Consider the following 25,333-nt stretch of genomic DNA (forward strand, 5'->3'; position numbering starts at 1 on the left):
ACAGTTTCACTCTCAATTGAATAAAACAACCAACCACAAGAGAGTTTATACTTATCATCCATACCAAACTAACCCAAACTTTTATTAAAATAATATGTGATAAGTCTCGAGACAATTGCATAAATGAAGAATTCAGAGTGTAGTAACCACTAAATGTAAAAGAAAAATAAGGAAAATTGAGTCACATTGTCTCTCTGTGAACTATCTAGCAAAAATGTGACACCCGTAGCTCTTCCAGAAGCTTAGTCGCTTCGCTGGTTTCCTGCGGCTGCGAAAAAACATAAATAGAAGGTGTCGAAAATCTGAAGAATTCTACGTACGAATCCCTCTAATGAAATAAATGAGCATAAAGAACACAGATAATATTCCATGTAATAATTCAGATGAATGTAATTATGATAATTATATAATTCAATTAAGCATTCATGCAACATGAAGCATTTATTAAGCATGAAAGAACATAAATCAAAAACAGGAATCACAATTTAAGTAAGCAAGTCATTTAACATTCATTAGAAATTAAATATCAAGCATCCACCACCATGTAAAGGAACAGGTAAAATATGCATGTTCTAATGCATAGCACGAATATGCATGATTTATGTGCAATGCATGAACACTTTATTATCTTTCATTAAAGTTTTTCTTTTCATATGCATGACCTATTAAATGCATATAATTTAAGTTCCTCTTTTTAATTACCGTTGTCCGCGGATACACCAAACGGGTATAATTTATCGAGGTCAAATTAGGTTCTCAAGGTAGCTTAGCACACAAGTTGTATTTTATTACTGGGTTCCAAACTTAACCCTCGACCGAATCACCTTCGGAATATCACATCTAATGTCGGGACACCAGGAACCCTCCATGCCCACAAGTGCCTCTTTTTTGATATACCAAAACAACAGCGGTGTCGAACACACCACCCCCAAGTAAAGTGGCGGACTCTCTCTAAAACCGTGGCCAGCAGAAAGAACCTCAATATCGGGTTCAAGGGTCAAAGTAAATCACACAGAGTTTTTGTATCCTCGTGGTCCCCCAAAACCGAATCTCTAAGATTCTTATTCTTCCGATGGGAGACCCCAGAACGTATATTACATTGTTCTTATTCATTATCTTTTTATTAAAAGCCAATTATTGAGCTTTGCAATTCAGCATGCAAAAGCAAAGGCAAAAGCTCGCATCTACCCCTGCGAGAACCATCACGGGACTCCCGCCCATGGAAACACATAGAACTGTGCAATATAGTGCAATAAAAATAAATTTGATTTTTGCGATGCATTTAAAATACATAAAGAAAGAGCAAACCAAAGCTCGAGGCCCACCAGGCTCATGATTCATTTCGACCATCGATGCATCGTATGCAAAAATTATAACAATATGTAATTTATGCAATGATACCAACATGATTCCAAATGCATATTCATTCATACCAAATTAACAATGTGCATGAGCTACCACAGTCATATGCATGTGTTCACCATCCATGTAAAATTGCTTTCATGTAATCACTTAACACATATGCATTCATTCATGATTCATAAATATACGAGAACATTTATGCAGGATAGTACATGCTAAACACACATCAATTTCATGCATGCACATACACTTGAAACCAATCCATAAATGAACGATAAATAAACATGTCCCATAAATGTAGGCACATTAAACTTTTCATTCATAACATGTACTAACATCCACACACATGAACATAACCCGGATCTAGAAATTGAATTTCAGGGATGCACACATTCATATCATGTATGCACCTATACCAAAACAAACTTTGCAATAACATGCTAACAGGCATGCATTCATATCCAACATGCCAAAATCAAACTAAAACATAAGAAGAACTCCATTCATCAGATTAAGTCCACCATACTTACGTCACACGAAAGTTTACATTCATAGATCTCTTTAAACATATGCCCCCTTGTGCAACTAATACATATGCAACATAAATCTAAAATTTCAGATTTTACACATGCTCACAAAATTCTCATGTAGTTGACATTACATTTGGACATTGGTCAGGCATCAATAGTTAATCACAGGCATGTGAAAAATTTGTTCTAGCATGCATATGGCTGAAGCCTTCACAATGGCAAAAATCTGGAGATATGCAAAGGCAGCACAAAACACAAGATTTTTTTTTGTAAGCAACACAAGGATTCAGCACCCTTAATATTTTTTCTTTTTTTTTAAGAGATTTGCACCCAGCCAACCCAATCGGCAGGGGTTCCAAATCAAGCTCAACTGACCTTAGTCAGCTGGGTCGGGTTTGGTCAGCCCTGAGCCGGACTGCCTGCCAGGCCGGGCTAGCCAAGTCAGCCCAGTCGACCCTGTTGGCTAGGCCTGACAGCCCATACACTGATTCCTTTATAAAAAGTGACTGATCCGTCTGCACGTCTAGTTTCTGTGGTATAATTTTTGTAATTTTTTACTATCTTTTACTATTTTATTTTAACCTGAAACCAGGTTCTACTTTCTTGAATAGTCAGTCATTGCTCAGATCCAGGACCATCTTGCCAGAGTGATTTCTCCCTAACCGGAGATGATCTCTCTGATTCGTAAAAAGTGATCTCTTCGTTTATATGTCTAGTTTTTTCTATGTGATTTTGGTGATTTTTTTAGGTCATTTGCTATTTTTCTTTAACAAAAAATCAGAGTCTGCTTTTCTTGAATCGTTAGGCGTCGGCCAGAATCATGTGCATCTTGCCAGAATCATATCACTCAGTGATACTACTTTGGTTGCTTGTCCAACAGGTGCTCAACATGTGGATCAAGGTCAGAGCTCCATGATGGAGATACACAATAATTACCTGTCTAGTTGATAGAAAAGCACTCAGACAGTCTAAGGCTTTTTGTTCTTCACAATAAGTCAATTTAGGATCCATTGCATAGGGACAACATGAACAAGTAGGGGTCAAATTTCCTGATAGTGAAAGGAGCACCTGTCTAAGAAAATGATAAAGACTAAAGACCCTAACAATAGATTTTTTTTTATGATACACCCTCTATATCTTCAGCTATGAAGATATCCATATAAAAAATATAGTTGCAATTGCTGAAGAATAACATAGCATATTATCTGCTTATCAGAGGTAATTAAGAAGAGAGGCATTTTGAATTTCGGCTTTCTAAAAACAAAATCAACACCCAAGCAAGATAGTGATCAAAAGGCAAAAAGAACCATAAAAGATTGTCACACTACAACCTACATAACTATCCCACAAGTTATGTCACAGGGACACTCTATTAGTCTATTTTGACTATCCTTCCATATCCCTTCATATACAAGTTGTATTAGAAATTTCAAAAAAATTGTTGTACCCCGTATCCGCAGCCATATCCATGTGATAGCCAACAAGCCAATCTTTTTATATTCGGCATAAAAATTACAAATGTAGTCCATGGCCAAAATATGTTAATGATTGTTCATCTATGAAAATCTAGAACCCCTTCACAAGCCATCCAGTATTTTAGCTTCCTCTGTGAAGAGTACAACATAACATATTTGAAAGCACTATGTCAACATTTAAAGCTATATCTTAATATGTTTTAGTTGCTAACTATAGGTATTTGACCATACTACATTCATACATGTGTTATGCCATACTCCAGGATGGAGATGCTTTGTTCTTGGGTCATCTTGTTTGTGCCAAAAGGTCTACCATGTATAATGAACCAAAATAACTTTTTTAAAACAATATTCAAAGATTAGCATAGCACTAGAACTACATTACTGGGCAAATCTTGAAGCTCTTGAAGAATATTCTGTCAAGCAAAAGATACCAAGAAGTTGAAGTCGCAAAGGAACACTATTTCCAAATTTTATACCATTTCCAATCTTTTTCACCCAGTTTGTCTCATTTCCTTAAAATGCATTATATGACTGAAATGAATGTATCCAGGTGATGACTTGTTAATTGGATCCATTAGCTAATCTACCGGTTCTGGTTATGATGTTTTATCTCTTACATTGGATCCATTAACTATTGCATGAGAAACGCATCAGTGCTCCTTTTCTCACTCGAGATCAAAAGGGGAACCCGTACCTCAAAATCGATGCGGGAGCGAGCGTAAGTGAGGACGGGCTAAGGTGACAAGGCACGAGCGTGCTCCGTTGCAAAATCTGCGAAGGTACGATATGTTAGTACGAAAAAATGAAAGAAGAAGAAGGGACAAAGGTGCAGCCTCTGGCCACTGTCCGGCCTGCAAAAGAAACAGGGGCAGGGGACCAGAAACTTAAAGGCAGCAGGTGCCTCGCCCGTGCCTGATGAGGATCGAGAGGCAGGTCGACTGCCCTGCCTGACAGGAGGTTCAAACGGCAGGGGCCTCGCTCCTACCTGAGCAACTACGAGGAGGAAGGGGCAAAACCCTTGCCTGACACATCCGAAAAAGGGAGAAAAAGGGCAGAGACAAGGAACGAACCCCTGTCTGCTGAGGGAAAAGAAGGGTAGGGGCATCACCCGTGTGAGCAAAGCCAAAGGCGGCAGGACCCTTGCCCCTGCCTGCCGGAAAAGACAAAAAGGGCAGGGGCGCTGCTCTTGTAAAAGTATCTCCAACAAGATACCAAGAACAATATTATAATATTCTTGGAAACAAATGTGAGCACACACGCACAACCAGAACACTTGTGCACAAAGAGCACAATACAAACTCACAAATGTGCAAATGCGAACCCAAAAGTCATAAGCTTCACTAAAACGAGCTTGGGCTATAATCCCAAAGTCATGAACATTACAAAAGGGAGAGCCCCTTATTTATACAATGCAAGAGGCCTTGGAGGGGCCAACAAGTAGACGTTGGAGCCCCTCTAACGGTCACAATTGCGACTGTTGGAAGGGCCCAACATCTACATGGTTGGGCCCCCCAAGGCAAGTCAAAGTCAAAAAGGAAAAAAAAAGAAAAGACAAAAGAAAAGAAAAGAAAAAAAGATGAAATTACATGCATATTCGAAATGTGAATATGCATAAAAATAAAGGAAATACCTAAACTACCCCAATGATTGATATTGAGAAAAATACATATTTTATATATATAATAAGCACTATATATACATATATATATAGTATATGCATATGTAGTACTTATTATATATATAAAATATGTATTGTATTACAAGATTGAGATACATAATTTAACACCCCCCCCTCAAACTTAGAGCAGGACGACCGAGAGTTTGTCAAGAAAAAAGTTGAATCGCGGAGCACACAACGCTTTGGTGAAGAAATCAACCAACTGATATTCTGACGTGACATATGGAAGGTCAACGACTCCTTTGAGATACGCCTCACGAACATAGTGACAGTCCATCTCGATGTATTTAGTCCGCTCATGGAAGGTGTGATTTTTTGCAATGTAGATTGCACTTTTGTTGTCACAACATAGCTTGGTAGGCCCTTCTATTATGATCCCCATGTCTTCTAGCAACTGATGGATCCATACAATTTCCATTGTAGTAGTTGACATGACACGGTATTCAGCTTCAGTTCAGGAAAGCGATAATTTTTGTTGCTTCTTGCACCTCCACAAAATCAGTGAGTCTCCTAAGAACACACAGAAACCAGTGGTGGAGTGACGGTTATTTGGGTCACCTCCCAATCAGAGTCAGTATATGCAATTAATTTTAAATCAAAAGAGGACAGAAAAACTCCCTTATTTAGAGTACCCTTAATGTATCTTACGACTCGCAAGACAGCACTCATGTGGACTGATGTTGGTGCATGCTGAAACTGGCTTGCGGTATGCACTGCATGAGAGATATCTAGTCTGGTAATACTCAGATACATCAAAGATCCTACAAGCTGCCTGTAGGGGGTAGGATCTGAAAGAGGAACACCATCATCAATTTTCATTTTAGCTCCCACTATAGCAGAAGTTTAACAAACCTTTTCATCTGTAATGTCTGACATGTCAATGATCTCAGAAGTAAGCTTAGTTTGAGATAAAAAGTACCCTCTATGAGAGTAAGCTACTTCAATGCCCAAAAAATAAGTTAGAAAACCCAAATCAAACATTTCAAATTTATCTTTTAAAATTGACTTTATACTCTTAACCCCATTAGAATCACTTCTGGTAACGAGCATATCATCCACATACAACAGCAAAATCACAATCCCTGCATTGGATTTTCTAACAAACAAAGCAGTGTCAGTAAAGCAAGAAGAAAAACCATTTTCCAACATGACAGAGTTAAACCTACCATATCAAGCCTTATGGGCTTTCTTTAGGCTATAAAGTGTTTTTTTAAGACGAAGCACTTTCTCTTTGGGAGTCTCCATTCCAGGTAGAGCATCCATATAAACTTCCTCATTCAAATCACCATTCAGAAAGGCATTCTTAACATCCATTTGATAGATATTCCAATTATTAATAGATGCAACAGTGATGAGACATCGAATAATGACCATTCGGGCCACAGGTGCGAAAGTTTCTTCATACTCAATCACATACTCTTGACTATAACCCTTGACAACTAATCGAGCCTTATATCTCTCAAGAGATCCATCGCTCTTAGTTTTAACCTTAAAAACCCATTTACACCCTATTGTTTTATTACCCATAGGAAGATCTTGAAATTCCCATGTCTTGGCCTTTTTCAGAGCTCTGAGTTCATTCTCTATCGCAACTATTCATTCAGGACTTTTACTAGCTTCTGCAAAGTTTTTAGATTCTACATAAGAATGAATAGCACTAAGACAGGCTCTATATCTGGGTGAAAAAGAGTCATACGATATGAACCTAGATGGAGTTTTTCTGTATCTTTCGGTTCTACGAAGATTTTCCTCTCCATGAGGAACAGTCTGACTATCATCATATCTTTCAAGAGCACTTCTAAAGGTGCTTTTATCTCTATGAATATAGGTGATGGGATCTCTAGTGTTAAAACATATGTAATAATACCATAATACCCGATAGGGGTATTATGGTCATTTCACAAAGTACCCCATAGGGGTACTTATTTTGTTTCTCGTATTTCACTATTTTTTATTTTTCTTTTTAATTTTATTTTTGTATTTTTTGGATACCGAAAAGGGGCCCCACAATGGAGTCGTTGGGGCCCCCAACGGTCACATATGTGACCGTTGGGGGCTCCCAACGACTCTATTGGGAGCCCCTTTGGTCTCCTCTTCTTATAAATAGGGGGAACCCCCCATGTATGTTGTATTGCTCTTGAGAGCTCCTCTTCAATAATAGTGATATTATTTTTCATGTGTGTAGCCTTTTTATAAGGCCCTTTGTATATCCCTTAGTGGATTTTCTCTCTTGTGCTTGTTGCACTTGTCCGTGTGGGACATAGTGAATGCTTTAGCATTCTTGGTTACTTCCGCTTATTTCATTACATGGTATCAGAGCCATAAGATCTTATAAAGGTAAAATCTTGTCTCTCTCTACTTCCTTTCTTTCTCACATCTTCCTTGTGTAGCAATGGAAGTCAAGATCGATCTATCATTCAAACTCAATGGAAAAAATTACATGATGTGGGCATCCGCAATGGAGAATAATCTCAAAGGCAAGAAGCTTTGGGGTTATGTAATGGGAACCGTTCCGGAACCCCAACTTAAGCTCACAAAGATGGAAGGAGATCAAGAGAAAGCACTTGAAGGCGATGCTCGTCTCAAGGCCATTGAAGATTATAATCATCAAATGAAAGATTGGGAGAGCAACCATGCAAAAATTCTAGCATGGTTTATGAATAATGTCGAACTTAAGGTATGTGCAAATATTGCAAAATTCCGCCGGGCAAATGAAGCTTGGTTTTTTATGAAGGGTATGTTTACCCAAAAGGATCTTGCAAGAGCTTATTTCTTGCAAGAAAAAGTAAGAACCACAAAACAAGGTGACATGAGCATACAAGATTACTATAGTGCTCTAAATCCTTTGTGGGATGAATTGGCTCTTTTAGAGCCTAAATGGGTATCCATGGAGGATGTGGTTCTAAGACAAAAACAAATGGAACAAGATAGATTGTTTCAATTTTTATTTGGGCTTCGTCCCGAATTTGAACAAGTGAGATCCTCACTTCTCCATAGATCCACGTTTCCTCCCTTAGAAGAAGCTATTGCCGAGATTACTCAAGAAGAGACTAGGCATAGCATGGGAAAAAGCATAGAGGAAGTGCTTGCCGTATCTAAACCCGGCAATCATGTTAAAACATACAAACCACCTCATTTTGGTAAGCAAGGGAGTGGTGGAAGAAAAATGATTATATGTCACCATTGTTATGAGTCGGGACATATTAAACCCGTTTGCCCAAAGCTAAATGGGGCATTCAAGCCAAAGGTGGCTTCCGTTGAAGAATCCACCACCAAAGAAGATGACGGCAAGAACGGGGATCTCAAAGACACTCTTGGACAAATCTCCTTGGCTCTTCAACAAATTTTAAAGGTCACTTCTTCCACCTCCGGTGCCGCCATTGCCTCATCATCACCTCCCGGTACGTACTCTTGGATTTTAGATTCCGGAGCTTCTTTTCACATGACCCCTCATGAAAATGCATTAACCAATGTGCACACCAATTCAAAAATGTCTCGTGTCTCTACGGCCGATGGAACTTTTCTCAAAATAAATGGTGTTGGAACTCTTGATTCTAAAAATGTTCAAAATTTCCTTGTTCCAAAAGTTAGAATAGTTTCAAAATTAAATCTTAACCTCTTTTCCGTTTCTCAAATAGCCGACCATGGATGTGAAATATCTTTCTCATCCCAAGGGTGCTTTGTGCAGGATCTCCGGTCCGGGAAGCGGATTGGGCAAGGCCATAGGAAGGGAGACCTTTATTTTATGGATAATTTAATACTTCCAAATATCTCATTTTGTACTTATGTCCAAGACAAAAATATTGAAACTTGGCATAAAAGGCTTGGACATCCAAGTTACTCTAAAATTTATCTTTTTCCTTTTGGACACAAGTTTTGTAAAGAAAAAGATATCAATTGCAAAGATTGCATTTTTGGCAAAATGAAGTCTACTCCTTTTCCTATTAGATCCTTTGTGACAACAAGACCTTTTGAATTGGTGCATTCCGATGTTTGGGGGCCATCTCCGGTTCTATCTAAAGGTGGTTATTCATATTATGTTACTTTTATTGATGATTATACTAGATATGTATGGATTTATTTTCTTAACTTTAAATCGGAAGTTTTTAACTTCTTTAAAGAATTCCATGCAAAAATTTAAAATCAATTTCAAAGTCAAATATCCATTCTTAGATCCGATTCGGGTGGAGAGTACTTATCAAATGATTTTCAAGTATATCTAAAACAACATGGCATTTGTCATCAAAAATCTTGCCCAAGAACTCCTCAACAAAACGGTCTAGCGGAAAGAAAACATAGGCATATTTTGGAAACCACTAGATCCTTACTCATTTCTAAAAATATTCCTAAAAATTTTTGGGCCGAAGCAGTGTTAACCTCCACCTATTTAATCAATAGGATGCCATCTTCAAAATTGAATAATATCTCTCCTTATGAAAAACTTTTTAATATGACACCCGACTACAATCGTCTTCGGATTTTTGGGTGTAAATGCTTTGTTCTTTTACATAAAAGAGATAAATTGTCACCTAAAGCAATAGAATGTGTATTTTTAGGATATGGTGAAAATCAAAAAGGCTATAGATGCTTTGATCATAAAAACAATAAGTTATTTGTCTCCAAAGATGTAACCTTTTTAGAAGATGAAAATGGATTTGACATATTGGAAAAATCAAATGAAATTGATTATATGTTTATCAATGATCTTTTAGAAGATTCAAATGATGACTCTTTGAGTCATCCGGAAATTTTAGAAAATACTCATGATTCTCATGATGATGATGTATCACCAACTAATGGTGATAATCTCCAAGTATACACTCGGCGTGAGGAAGCCCAACCTATTAGTGCTTTAGAAAAATTCTTGCGGCTTAATGAACCCATAGAAGAAACCTCCCTTAGGCGTTCTTCTAGAGAATCAATTCCACCTAATAGGTTTGTCTCATATGAAACTCTTTCACATAAATATAGAGCTTGTCTAATAGACTTGCATTCTTACTATGAACCCTCCCATTATAATCAAGCAAAAAGTATACCTCATTGGGTTGAAGCAATGAAAGTTGAACTAGATGCTTTAAATAAAGCTAAAACTTGGGAAATAGTTCACCTTCCTCCAAATAAGAAAGCTATAGGATGTCGATGGGTCTACAAAGTCAAAACAAAAAGTGATGGTTCCCTAGAGCGCTATAAAGCTAGATTAGTTGCTAAGGGATACTCACAAGAATATGGCATCGATTATGAGGAGACTTTTGCTCCCGTGGCTCGCATGACAAGCGTTAGAACTTTAATTGCGGTAGCATCATCCAAGAAATGGCCTATATTCCAATTAGATGTTAAAAATGCCTTTCTTAATGGTCAGTTGAATGAAGAAGTATATATGGACCCTCCGCCGGGAATCAGTGTTAACCAAGGTCAAACCCTTCGGTTATTAAAAGCCTTATATGGTCTTAAACAAGCCCCTAAGGCTTGGTATGATAGATTTAGTGCTATCATGTTACAATTGGGATTTCGCTCATGTTATACTGACACTGCTCTTTTTGTTAAAAATGCAGGTAATAGTATCATCATCCTTCTGCTTTATGTTGATGATATGATCATCACTGGCAATGATGAAAGCGGTATTCTTAAAGTTAAAAATATGTTAAAACATAATTTTGATATGTCTGATCTGGGTTTTCTCAGGTACTTTCTTGGTATAGAAGTTGCATACTCTCCTCGAGGGTATATACTGTCACAGATGAAGCTTGCTGCCGACATATGTTCCAAATCTGGGATTTCAGATGATAAAAAGGTGGAGACTCCCGAGGTTATCAATGCTAAACTACGACTGGAGGATGGAGTTCTGTTGGACGATCCTACGCCCTACAGGCAACTCATAGGCTCCCTCACCTATCTGACTATCACCAGGCCCGATATTGCTCATGCTGTGCACTCTGCAAGCCAATTTCAGCATGCTCCTACATCTGTGCATATGAGTGCTGTGCTCCGGATCATTCGATATATTAAAAATACTTTGACTAAAGGGCTATTCCTATCCTCAATCTCTTCCTTAGATTTACTAGCTTATACTGATGCTGACTGGGGAGGAAACCCAAATGATCGAATCTCAACTACTGGCTTTTGTGTGTTCCTAGGAGATTCGCTAATTGCTTGGAGGTGCAAGAAACAGCAGAAAGTCTCATTGTCTTCTACTGAAGCAGAATACAGGGCTATGGCAACCACTACAATGGAGCTGGTGTGGCTTCGAAGTCTTCTTCAAGATATGGGAGTCGAAATTACCGGGGCTTCGAAGCTTTGTTGCGACAACAAAAGTGCTATCTACATTGCCAGCAACCACACTTTCCATGAGAGGACGAAACATATTGAAATGGACTGTCATTATGTACGTGATGAATATCTTCGTGGGACAGTAACACTGCCATATGTCACTTCAGAATATCAACTTGCCGACTTCTTCACCAAAGCCCTGCCTGCTCCTCGCTTCTTGTTCCTCCTTGGCAAACTTTCGGTCATTCCCCCGTAAAGTTTGAGGGGGGGTGTTAAAACATATGTAATAATACCATAATACCCGATAGGGGTATTATGGTCATTTCACAAAGTACCCCATAGGGGTACTTATTTTGTTTCTCGTATTTCACTATTTTTTATTTTATTTTTGTATTTTTTGGATACCGAAAAGGGGCCCCACAATGGAGTCGTTGGGGCCCCCAACGGTCACATATGTGACCGTTGGGGGCTCCCAACGACTCTATTGGGAGCCCCTTTGGTCTCCTCTTCTTATAAATAGGGGGAACCCCCCATGTATGTTGTATTGCTCTTGAGAGCTCCTCTTCAATAATAGTGATATTATTATTCATGTGTGTAGCCTTTTTATAAGGCCCTTTGTATATCCCTTAGTGGATTTTCTCTCTTGTGCTTGTTGCACTTGTCCGTGTGGGACATAGTGAATGCTTTAGCATTCTTGGTTACTTCCGCTTATTTCATTACACTCTAGATGGTCCTTCATTGATAGGTTGGTGTGAGGAGATTTCCTCAATATCAATACCACTTGAGTCATTCTGATTTGACTCATCATCACTAGAATCATCATTTTTGGCAAATAATTCAAATAAAAAAGAATAGTCAACATTTTCATTATATGATTCAGAACTTTCAAAACCACTAAGATTTTTCAAAAAACTCATATTTTTGGAAACATATAGTTTGTCATTTTTAATGTCATAACACCGAAAACCCTTATGGGTTTCTGAATACCCAAGAAAGGCACAAGGGATGGCCTTTGGGGAAAGCTTATCGTTTCTATCTGCAAGGACAAAGCACTTACATCCAAACACCCTTAACCTGCTATAATCAGGTTTATTTTCATATAACTCTTTAAAAGGAGAAATTTTATTCAAATTTTTCGATGGAAGTCTATTTATGAGATATACCGAGGTAAGGGCGGCTTCAGCCCAGAGTTTCTTTGGAATATTTTGCGAAATAAGCAAGGTTCTAGTTGTTTCTATAATATACCTATGCTTCCGTTCGGCTAACCCATTTTGTTGTGGGGGTTTTGGACAAGATTTCTGATGGAGAATACAATAACTTTCAAGATAACTCTTGAATTCATTTCAAAGATATTCACCACCAGAGTCAAACCTAAGAAATTTTAAACTTCCATTAAATTGATTTAAAATCATCATATGAAAAGTTTTAAATGTTGAAAAAACTTCATGTTTATGTTTAAGAAAGTATATCCAACAAAACCTTGTGTAATCATCCACGAAAATAACATAATACGAGAATCCTCCTTTAGATATCACAGGAGCAGGACTCCATACATCGGAATGAACAATTTCAAAGGGTTTTGTTGAAAACATGGATCTTTGAGAAAAAGGTAGACTTTTCATTTTCCTAAGAATACAATCATTACAAACAAAATTTCCTTTACAAAGATGTTTAACAAAAGACAAATAAGAGATTTTAGCAATGTTGAGATGTCCCAGTCTCTTATGTCATACATGAATATCTTTGTTTTGAACAGCATTACAAAATTGATTCTTGGGGACTTGAAGAAAGTCAATGTAGTAGAGGTCGCCTCTCCTAGAGCCTTCCCCAATCAATCTCTCGAACTAGCTATTCTGAATCCAACATTTATCAGAAGTGAATTTTACATCGCAACCTTGATCCGAGAGTTGAGAGACCGAAAGTAAATTTAAATTTAGTTTAGGTATAAGACGGATTTTGGGAATAAAAAAATCTTGTTTTTCAAAATTTCCTATTCCTTTAATTTCAAGAGATGTTTCATCCGCCGTTGAGACAAAAGATGGAAGAGGATTTTTAGAAAATTCGGAAAGGGAACAAACACTTGGGGTCATATGGAAAGATGCGTCGGAATCTAAAAGCCAAGATATCTTACCGGAAGGAGAAGAGGTAGACATAGCGGATCTGGAAGTTCCTCCATTGAGGAAAGGTTGCAAAGCTTCTACAATTTGATGAAGAGAAAGAGACCCATTTGATGTTGATGGTCGTTCTTCCGGTTGAGATGTCATGGCCATAGCAAGAATTTTCTTCCATTTAGGGCATATAGGTTTAATGTGCTCCGGTTCTTTACAAAAATAACATGTAAGCTTGCTATAGTCTTTCTTCACTCCTTGACCACTTCAGTTTTGATTCTTGAAGTGAGGAGGCTTATAGGTCTTTAAATTATTCCCTGGTCTTGATACGGCATTAGCACCTTCATTTTCTTCAATGTGAGGAGTAGCAAAAACACTTGGATGGTTCTTGCTAATTCTCATGTGAGTCTCTTACCCACTAAGTTTAGTAATTACATCTTCAGGAGAAGGGGAGGTGAAAGCAGATAAAAGGGAAGACCGGATTTGTTCAAATTCGGGCCTAAGCCCATTCAAAAAATTGAAGAACCTATCTTCTTCCAATTGTTTGTGGCGAAGCTCTATTGCTTCTCCACTCCATTTTGGTTCGAGCATAGCAAGCTCGTCCCAAATAGAAAAAAGTTCGGCAAAGCACTCTCTTTTAGACATTTCCCCTTGTTGAAGCGTTAGCGCCCTCTTTTGAAGATAATATTTATGGGATAAATCCCTAGACGTGTACATCTTCTCAAGATATTCCCAAGCTTAAGAGGCCTCCTTGAACTTGATGATGTTTGCATTGATTCTTGTTTCTACGGAGGAAAAAATCCAAGAGAGGATTTTAAAATTCCTCATTTCTCATTCCTCATGCTTTTTTGAATACTCTTCAAGAGCTTAGGTTATTCCTTCTCCATCGAGAACTTTGATTTCACCCCATTAACAATAGTAATTTTTGGTACTGGTTCGGGGATTATGCCTTGCACATAACCCCATAGACCCCTCCCCTTTATGTGAGCCTCCATGTTTCCGGCCCAAACATGATAGTTGGATCCATTTAGCTTAAAGCCGAGAGCAAAATGAGACTCTTTTTCACCCGTTAAGGAGTAAAGAGAGAGGGAGAAGTACGCACCAACACAAGATTTTAAGCTCTTACTTGCACAAGAATCTTCCAAATTGTTTGAGAAGCAAGCTTCACCACTTCAATCTTCAAATATCCAAAGGCACGCTTTTCGAGGCACTCGAAAAACAAATAAATCCGCGATCCTTTATCACTAACGTGGCTCTGATACCATGTAAAAGTATCTCCAACAAGATACCAAGAACAATATTATAATATTCTTAAAAACAAATGTGAGCACACACGCACAACAAGAACACTTGTGCACAAAGAGCACAATACAAACTCACAAATGCGCAAATGCGAACCCAAAAGTCAAAAGCTTCACTAAAACGAGCTTGGGCTATAATCCCAAAGCCATGAACATTACAAAGGGGAGAGCCCCTTATTTATACAATGCAAGAGGCCTTGGAGGGGCCAACAAGTAGACGTTGGAGCCCCCCCAACGGTCACAATTGTGACCGTTGGAAGGGCCCAACGTCTACATGGTTGGGCTCCCCAAGGCAAGTCAAAGACAAAAACAAAAAAAAAGAAAAGACAAAAGAACAGAAAAGAAAAAAAGATGAAATTACATGCATATTTGAAATGTGAATATGCGTAAAAATAAAGCAAATACCTAAACTGCCCCTACGGCTGATATTGAGAAAAATACATATTTTATATATATAATAAGTACTATATATACATATACATATATAAAGTATATGTATATGTAGTACTTATTATATATATAAAATATGTATTGTATTACAAGATTGAGATACATAATTTAACAACCTTTACATGTGAAAAATATATTCTTTAAAAAATGAAGAGATTACCTTTTCAAGAAAGAACTTTTGTCTGTTCTCGACCACTTGAGTTAGTACATTTGGATGTGTGGGGCCCCACACCTGTTATATCAGAGGGTTGTTTTATGTATTATGTAATCTTTATAGATGACTTTACAAGGCATACTTGGATCTATTTTCTCAAGCATAAATTCAAAGTTTTTTCACATTTTTAAATATTTCATAATATAATCAAAAATCAGTTTAAAGATAATATTTCAATCTTTCGTACTGATTCAGGGGGAGAGCTTTTATCAAAAGAATTTAACGATTATCTGAATTTACATGGTATTACACATCAAAGATCATGTCTCTATACTCCATGACAAAATGGTTTAGCAGAGAGAAAGCATAGGCATATTATAGAAACAACAACTCTACTCATTACACATCAAGTACAAAAAACTTTTTGGGCCAAAGCTACTCTAACTGCAATTTATCTTATTAACAGAATGCCATCCTCTTCATTAAACAATACATCTCCTGTTGAAAAACTTTTCAAATAAATTCCAGATTATTCTAGGTTAAGGGTGTTTGGGTGCAAATGTTTTATTTTTTTAACAAAAATGACAAACTCTCCCCTTGTGCTATTCTGTGTGCATTTTTAGGATATGCAAATCACCAAAAAGGCTATAGATGTTTTGATCTTAAAACTAAAAAGTTATGTGTTAAGAAATGTATCCTTCTTGGAAAAGAAAAGTTTTTTTGAAAATAAGAACTCTAAAAAATTAGATGAGTACTCTTTTTATTGGACTTAGTTCCAAAGATTGATGAAGGTGATATTGGTGAAAGCCAAGAAGATCAAAATGATATGATAAGTCCTGAACCATTTCATGGTAGTCAAGATTGTATTCAATACTCTAGACGGGGTAATTTAGAACCCTGTACTCTAAAAAAAATATTAAAGAACAAGAACAAATACCAACAAGAAGATCATCTAGGGTGTCAAAAGTCCTTGAAAAAATTGTGTCCTATGAGTCTTTTTCACCAAAATATCAAGCCTATGTTGCCTTAATATACTCCAACATAGAGCCCTCTAACTATGCTACAACAAAGGAACAATCTGAACGGGTTGAAGCAATGACTGCAGAATTAAATGCCTTAGAAAAGGCGAATACCTAAACTATTCAAGATATTCCGTCAAGCAAAAAACCTATAGGTTGTCGATGGATATACAAAGTTAAAATCAAGAGTGACGGCACTATTGAGAGGCTTAAGACCCGATTAGTTGTCAAAGGCTATTCTCAAGAATATGAAATAAATTATGAACAAACTTTTACGTCAGTCGCTAGAATTATCACAATTAGGACCTTAGTAGCTCTTGCCTCTGTAAAGAAATAACATATATATCAAATGGATATCAAGAATGCATTTCTCAATGGAAGCCTAGCCGAAGAAGTATACATGAAACCACCACCTAGCATTAGTAATGCTAAAGAAAAAACTTTTCGTTTAAATAAGGCTTTGTATGGCCTTAAGCAAGCCCCAAAGGCTTGGTATGACAAATTTAGTCAAGTTATGCATGATTTTGATTTTCAATCTTGTCTTACTGCCATAGCTTTGTTTGTTAAGAACTCTGATACAGGTATTATTATTATTCTCCTCTATGTAGACGACATGATCATCATTGGAAGTGATCAACAGGGAGTTGCCAACATTAAAAAAAATTTCAAAACAAACTTTTAAATGAGTGATTTGGGTTCTTTAAAATTCTTTCTTGGTATAGAAGTTGCTTATTCTTCTAAAGGCTATTTGCTAACTCAATCTAAATTTGCTCTAGATATTGTTGACAGGTCTGGAATCTCAAATGAAAATAGGTCGACACTTCCAAAGTTGTAAATATCAAAATGAAGATTGATGATGGAGAACCACTTGAAAATTCAGCACCGTACAGACAACTTGTCGGGGCACTGTCTTATCTCGCCATTACAAGACCTGACATTGCACATAACGTTCACACAGTAAGCCAATTTCAGCATGTCCCTACCACTGTTCATATAGGAGTTGTTTTACGTATTATTAGATATATTAGAACCTCCATTTTTAGAGGACTTTTCTTGTCTGCTTCTTCCTCCTTAGATTTAATTGCTTATACTGATACAGATTTGGGAGGCGATCCCAATACTCGACACTCAACTACTGATTTTTGTGTTTTTTTAGGAGAATCATTAATCTCTTGGAGGTGCAAGAAGCAACAGAAAGTCTTTGTTTCATCAGCTGAAGCCGAATACAGAGTCATGGCTACAAACCACTATGGAATTCGTTTGGTTAAGGCGCTTACTTCATGATATGGGTGTTCAGAGCATAGGAGCATCACGACTATGAACCAAGCACATCGAGATGGATTGTCACTATGTGCGAGAAAAATTTCTACACGACACCATTGATCTTCCCGATGATTCTTCAGAATATCAACTGGCAAATTCTTTACCAAACCTCTCGCAGCTCCTCGATTTCACTTTCTCTTGAAAAAAAATTTGGTTATCCAACCGTAAACTTGAGGGGGAGTGTTAAATAATATGTAATATCCTAGGCTAACTAGGAATTAGTTTTTCTTTATTTTAGTTAGAATAGTTTAGTTAGAATAGGATTTTTTACTTTTTTCATTTTTCATTTTTGTATATGTATAACCTTTTGACTAGTCAATATTTTGACTTAGTCAAAAAGGTAAGAGAATCATTGGAGCCCAACGACTCCCTCTTCTTGTCTTTGATTTCTTGTATAAATATGGGGCAAGTTCCCCTTACAATGTATGATTTTATGTGGGATTTTTCCAGCCAATAAAATATACATTTTTCTCTTTGTTGCATACCCTTTTTCGGGTATTGAGTTTGAACTCTTGTGGTTCTTATGTGTGATCTTTGGTTAAGACCATTTGAAGTCTTATTTGGTGATGATACAAGAACTTATCATCTTACATGGTCCACCAACAAGAGGAAGGGGAGAGGGTCAGTGGCCAGGCTACTGCCGGAGGCAGTGGCTACCGTGGCCAGCCAAAAGAGCAGGGGAAAGGGGAGAGGAGCGGAGCAGGGCACGGGTTCGAGAAGACCCTGGGTGCGTTGACGGCACCCAGTGTCGGTTTGACCACACCAGGTGCCTTACCCGCACCCAAGTTGTGTCACGTCGACGAGGGTGCGGCACCCTGCTGGTCGAATCTCTGTGACATAGGGTTCCGATATGGAGCCATCAACATAGTCCCACAAATCTTTGCCAACTAAAATTCTTTTAATGGTCGTGACCCACATTATATAATTTTTCTTATCAAATTTGGTAGGAACAACCGTAACTATTTTTTCAGTTATCGCACCAAGAAATGAAAGAGTGAGAGAAGAGAAGAAAAAAAGAAGAAGATTGCAAGAAATGTGTTTAAGAAGTTTGATGGCGTGCTTCCTAAAGCAATGCACTAACGAACCAATGTTTCACCAATCTCATGATCATCCTTTTGATCTTCACGTACAAGTTACAACTCAAGAGCACCTAAGCTTTGATACCATGTAATGAGAAGCAATAAATACAAACAAGCCCCTCTTATGGGCAAGAACAACATAAACAAATAGAGACTCCTTATGGGTCAAGATACAATTATGAACACAATGTCACTTGTAGGCAAGAGAAACAACATAAAAAATATTAGGATCTTATTGAGAGAATGCTTGAGAACAAGCTTGAAATACAAGAGGGGGTTCACCCCTATTTATACACAAAAGAAGGCTATCTAGAGCCATTGGGAGCACTCCCAACAGCTAAAAATATAGCCGTTGGAAGCGCCCCCAACAGCTCTATTTTAAAAGCATTATAAAGACTATAATTCCCTCAATGAAATGGGTAAAATACAAAAAGAAATAAAAACCTAAAGTGCCCCTAATGAACACATCTAATTACATGTGGTGAAATGATGAAAATACCCTTAATGGGTACTACTTATTACATCAAGATATATATATATATATATATATATATATATATACACACACACACACACACTTTAACAATGGGTTGCTAGGTCTCTGAAGATCTAAGCATGCTAGGCTAAGATCATTAGGACTATAAAGATCCAGGTTCACTGAGATATTCTGAATCACAGATTGCAAGTCATCAACCAGATAGAGAACCCAATAACTTTACACATATATTAAGCTTTTATATAAACAACAAAAAGTTTTACCAACCTAAAAAGGTAAATACAAATATCGCTAATACCATTATCTTGGAAGAAAAGAAACCTTTTTAAGCCTTTCTCAAGGAGTCCTTGCGCTAAAAATACCTAGTCTACAAAAATTAGATTGCACTAATGAAAATTCCACAAGATCAACATTGCAAACGAAAAGAGCTAGTTTCTTGACTATGTCACACAAACTCCACCTATTGTAAATTTAGCTTAGGTTGTAGGCTGGCTAAGCCCTTAGTAGTGAAGTAGTGGAAGGTGTGCCTAGAAAGATAGGCATCCTAGGTGTGGCCTATCGTAAGTTCCATAGGTGAACCTAGGTAAAAATAATTTGCTTCTATTATTTTAATTTTGACACAAAAGAGTTGTTGCCCTTTCTTCTTCTTCTTCTTCTTCTTCTTCTTCTTCTTCTTCTTCTTCTTCTTCTTCTTCTTCTTCTTCTTCTTCCCCCCTTGCATTTCTTTTTCTTCTCCTGCATACAAATCATATAATTCGGATTCTAGGCATCACATTGGTTCCTTAGGTTACTAGACTAAGCACATTAAATATAGTCAACTTCAACACCTATGCCAACAACCACGCCCATGCCCACTAATAAAGGTTGTTGTTTTGTTTTTTCTGCACACTATAGGCTACAAGACTAGACGACATATAACAGAGGCATGATGGACTGACTATGAAAGTATCTAGTGCAGTGGTTTGGAAGCTGCAAGGCTCCCTTGACCATTCTCTGAAGTGAATCTACCGATCAAACGCTGTAGGAGCGGACTGCTGTACATTCAGCCACCTCTACATTCTTGACAGCCTGCCTTATTCTCAGTAGTTTTCAGTGGCATGTTTCGATCCTCTTCCACATTACTCAGAAAAAGTGAGCTTGTGAACAATCAGTAAAAGGAGCAGGGCTTAGAGCAAACGCATAGCAAAGAGATGTTTCTGCATTGAAGTTGCAATAATCTTCTTTAAAAGTGAAGAGCATGGCTGAGTGAGGTGTCAGGGAGAATATGCAGAAAGACTGGAAAATCTTGCACCAAAATGAACAAAAATGTAGTAGAAAGCAACTTCAATTCACTTAGAATAGGAGGCTATACAAACCCTTTTTTCTCGTGTTCCTTCCCATTGCTCCTCATGTTCACGCTTTCGTTTCCACATCTCCTTTGATTCTTCTTCATCTTTTTTTAATCTTCCTTCTTCTTCGGATATCTAGAAAGAAAAAGCATATGCAGCAATGCTGTTAAGACATGCTTAACTAGCCAGATGTACAAACTGGTTAGAAAAAATCAATACAGTACCCTCATTTGCATTTTCCTCCTCCGCCATTCTTTTTCTGTTAATATTTCTTGCACTTTCTGCTTTAATAGTTGCTGAAACTCTCCTGACTTCTCATACTGCTGTTCGTACTTTCCCTAAATCACAGGTCAACCAGATGTTTTATTAACAAGCTATGGAAATAATTGCATGTAGAGAAAAAAGAAACAAAAAAAAGTGAAACAAAGGAGATAATGTGCATATATGCAAGAGGCAGGGACTACATGGAAATATTAGTCAATAATGATATACCACACATACATGCGCGCGCACACACAAGGGTAGGCTCACCTGTTCACCACGCGCGCACACACACACAAGGGTAGGCGCACCTGTTCACCACCGCATCAAGACCAGCTTGTAAGAGAATCAAATGGCCCTCTCTCTCTCTCTCTCTCTCTCTCTCTCTCTCTCTCTCTCTCTCCATACAGACATCCCATTGTTTTTAACAGAGCACTAGCTGCAAATGGAAGGGATCACAACTCCCAGCCGGGAAGGTGCACCCCTGAACTTCTACACAAGGCAATGAATTGTTATAGAAGAGAGGGTCACAAGGAGAATGCCCTCCTGCCATGCCGTTAGCTAGTGACCAATGCAGCCAAAAAATGAGAGTGATTCTTCCCTTTCCAGTTGGTGGTTAGAGAATCAAGCGAAGAGTGAGGTTTATTGTGTCAATGAGAAGGGGAGGATGGTATGGGCAGTCCAAACCATCATAGGGTCTAGATGGGCCCACAGGAGGGTGCTCTCTCTCTCTCTCTCTCTCTCTCTCTCTCTCTCTCTCTCTCTCTCTCTCTCTCTCTCTCTCTCTCTCTCTCTCTCTCTCCAACACACACACACAACAAAATCTAGAAATGAAATGACATTCTCTAAAAAAGTTATTTTAACATTTAAATCATGAGAATGAAATTATATTTGATACCAAAAAGGCTGGAACAGGCAAAAAGGTACCCTACACATCTATTTGCTGGAAAATTATGGACATAGCATTACCTCATCAACCAGTGATTTTATCTTAGAAGCAGTATCTTTTTTCAATTGCTTCTTCCGCTGTGCTCTGAGTTCCTCTGTAGTTCATCAAACATAGACATTTCTTAGATCAAACCTTCAAATAAAGCAATATTAGTCTTCTTTCATCTTGTTCTAGTGGATATTTTAATAGCAACACACTCCATTAGTTGACATGCAATGACAGAGAAACTAATGAAGTGGACTATGAATTGCACAAAATACAATCATAAAATCACATATGAAGCATTTATGTTCCATGAGCTGCTATGAATGACATGCATATCTCATAAGAAAAATGTAAATTGTGAAATAATAAACAACACTAAGCTAACAAGTCATAAGATCCATAACAGTGCATGTTTACATAAACAAAAATAAAATCCCAAGTGTTTCTCAATACTTAAAAATTTTACATAATCAATTTTTTTTAAGTTCAAACAAAAATGAAGACTTCATCTTCTTCTTGCAAGAAATCAAGCCCTAAATCACTTTCAAGTTCTTTAGGAGTGAACACAAACTCACCTTGAGGAGTCTTATATATTTCGAAAAAAAAACAACGGTCTTCTTATATACTTCAAAAAAAAAAAAACAAATTGAGTGCAACATAAAATGCACTAATTGTGCATCGTAAGATACACCCTGTATTGGGTTGTATCGTACAATTCAGAGGGTGTACATTATGATACACCCGATACAGGTACGCTACAGGTGTGTATCGTATCGATTAGGCCCAAAGTAACGATATGGTACGATACTTACAACACTGGTCGACATGCATGAAATACGAATTACAACTTTCAAAAGCATTGAAAAATAAATGGATGATGTGGCACTCAAGTCCAACTTTGGTGTCACAACAAATGAGGATATTTTCAAAAAAAAATTGTCTTTTTGTTAAGGCCCCAAAGGTTTGCATAAAAGTTTATTGAAAGTACACGGGAAATAGTGTTATTTGATAATCACTGAACATTTATTTCATCTTCACATCTGCAAGAGTATCAATATTGTATGTCAGTGAAAGTCAAAAAGGTAACTGTTGTGAACCACAAGGGTTTTACGCAAATCATAAAAGGGAAAGAGAGAGAGAGAGAGAGAGAATCGTTATCTTTGATTAGGGCTAATCTCTATGTTAAATAGAGAGAGGCCAAAAGGAGAAATTACACATAAGTCCCTCATTAAAATAAAAATTCAAATAACATCTAGTTTAGGAAGACTTAACCATAAAACCTCTTATAATCTCAACACTCCCCCTCAAGCTGGAGCATAGATATCAATCATGCTCAGCTTGTCACAACAATGGGAGAAACTAGGCCTCGCAAGGGCCTTGGTAAAGACGTCAGCAACTTGATCTTCGGAAGATACATGATCTGTGCAAATATAACCAGCCTAAATCAAGTCACGTACATAGTGACAGTCAACTTCAATATGTTTAGTCCTTTCATGAAAAACTGGGTTGTTGGCAATATATGTAGCCGCCCTATTGTCACACACCATCACCATAGGTAGAGATACTTTCACCTGAAGTTCGGTCAAAACTGATTTTACCCACATGATCTCAACTGCGGTCTGAGCCATAGCTCGGTATTCTGATTCAGCACTCGACCTGGCTACAACAGTTTGTTTCTTACTCCTCCGGGTAACAAGATTTCCTCCCACAAAAACACAGAATCCAGTTGTTGACTTTCTATCTTTGATAGACCCCGCATAATCTGCGTTAGTGTAAGCAACAACGTCCAAGGAAGGATTTTGTTTAAACAACAGTCCTTTACCAAGAGATGACTTTAAGTACCTGAGAACTATCATAGTTGCATCCCAGTGAGCTTTGGTAGGTTTATCCATGAATTGACTAATTTTACTCACAGCTAATGAAATGTCAGGTCTAGTAACGGTCACATATAACAACTTACCCACCAAGGATCTAAAACTGGTACTATCCACATATCGACCATATGCGTTTTGGGATCCATAGGAATGTTAGTTGGCTTTGCTCCTAGCATTCCAGTCTCTTTTAATAAGTCCATCACATACTTTCTTTGTGACAAAACTAAGCCCTCTTTGTTTCTTGCAACCTCAATACCCAAAAAAATATCGAAAAGAACAAAGATCTTTAGTAACAAAATGTTTCTGAAGATGATCCTTTGTTGCGGAAATATCTTGGGCACTGTTTCCTGTTAATATGATGTCATCGACATATACCACCATAACCACAATTCCAGAACTAGTTTTCTTGATAAACAAGGAGTGGTCTGAGGCTGACCTGACAAATCCAAAATCCGACATTACCTCAAATAATTTTTGAAACCATGCCCGAGGACTCTGCTTCAGGCCATAAATAGTCTTCTTCAACTTGCACACTTTCTGACACTCCCCCTGAACCTCAAAGCCTGGGGGTTGTTGCATATACACTGTTTCATGTAAATCTTCATACAAAAAGGCATTCTTGACATCCAACTGAGACAAGGGCCATCCATAGTGCACTGCAACAGAGAGAACGAGACGAATAGTGCCAAGACGAGCGACTGGGGAAAAAGTTTCAAAAAAGTCAACACCATAAGTCTGAGTATAGCCTTTTGCAACCAACCGGGCTTTGTACCGTTCAATTGACCCATCTGAGTTATATTTAATGGTATATACCCATTTGCAGCCAACAATATCTGCATCAGTTGGAGGATCAACCAAGTCCCAAGTGCCCCTAGAGCATAGGGCATCCATCTCATCCTGCATAGCCTGCATCCATTTGGGGTCGAATAGAGCCTGACTGTGATGAAGCGGAACAGAGGAGGCAGACAAAGCCGAGATAAAATTCTTCATAGATGTCCCAAGATTAACTTCAGAAACAAACTGAGAAATGGGATGAAGGGTGCACTGTCTTTTCCCTTTTCGCAGAGCAATAGGAAGATCCTCATTAAGAGTTGAAACTTCAGCATGCTCAGAGATACTTACCTCAGGAGAAAAAGATAATGGGGGCATGGAGGTAGGTGGTAACCTGTGAGTATACACTATAGGAGGGTTTCTATATCGAGACTCCCAAGAGGATGGAGCCACAGGATGTGGAGTGAACGACTCTAAAGGAAAAGGAGGAATTGGCAGAGGAAAGACATCACCCTGACTCTCCTGTAACCTTGGAGTAGTACTGGAGAAATATGGAGTAGACTCAAAGAAGGTAACATCTGCACCGACATACTCTTTATGGGATATAGGGTCATAGCAACGATATCCTTTTTTATTCTTAGGATACCCAAGGAAAACACATTTAATAGACTGTGAAGCAAATTTATCTCGTTCAGGACCCAGCTTATGCACAAAGCACACACATCCAAAAACTTTAGGGGGGATAGGAAAAAGAGGAACCTCAGGATGGAGAATTTGGATTGGGATCTGTTCTTCTACAGAACTTGAAGGCATGCGGTTTATAAGAAAACCAGCAGTCAAAACTGCATCTCCCCAGTATGACGCAGGCATATTGGATTGAATCATTAGGCACCGAGCGACATTGAGAATTTGTCTATGTT

The 25,333-nt window shown here is 37.9% G+C and overlaps 1 protein-coding gene across 1 annotated transcript in view; it reads right to left on the reverse strand.

The window, feature by feature from the left end:
- Positions 1 to 25,333, reverse strand: part of LOC149846845 (uncharacterized) — a 146,536-nt gene that overhangs the window by 39,272 nt on the left and 81,931 nt on the right. The window contains exons 5-7 of the mRNA XM_089996606.1: positions 21,804 to 21,877; positions 20,798 to 20,911; positions 20,601 to 20,708 (exon numbers count right to left, since the gene is read on the reverse strand). Of these exons, the coding sequence (XP_089852732.1) occupies positions 20,601 to 20,708; positions 20,798 to 20,911; positions 21,804 to 21,877 (296 nt within the window). The remainder of the gene's footprint in view (positions 1 to 20,600; positions 20,709 to 20,797; positions 20,912 to 21,803; positions 21,878 to 25,333) is intronic.

This window comes from Nuphar pumila, chromosome 2 (genome assembly GCF_984573655.1).
Source record: "Nuphar pumila chromosome 2, dmNupPumi1.hap1.1, whole genome shotgun sequence".
Classification (NCBI taxonomy): Eukaryota; Viridiplantae; Streptophyta; class Magnoliopsida; order Nymphaeales; family Nymphaeaceae; genus Nuphar; species Nuphar pumila.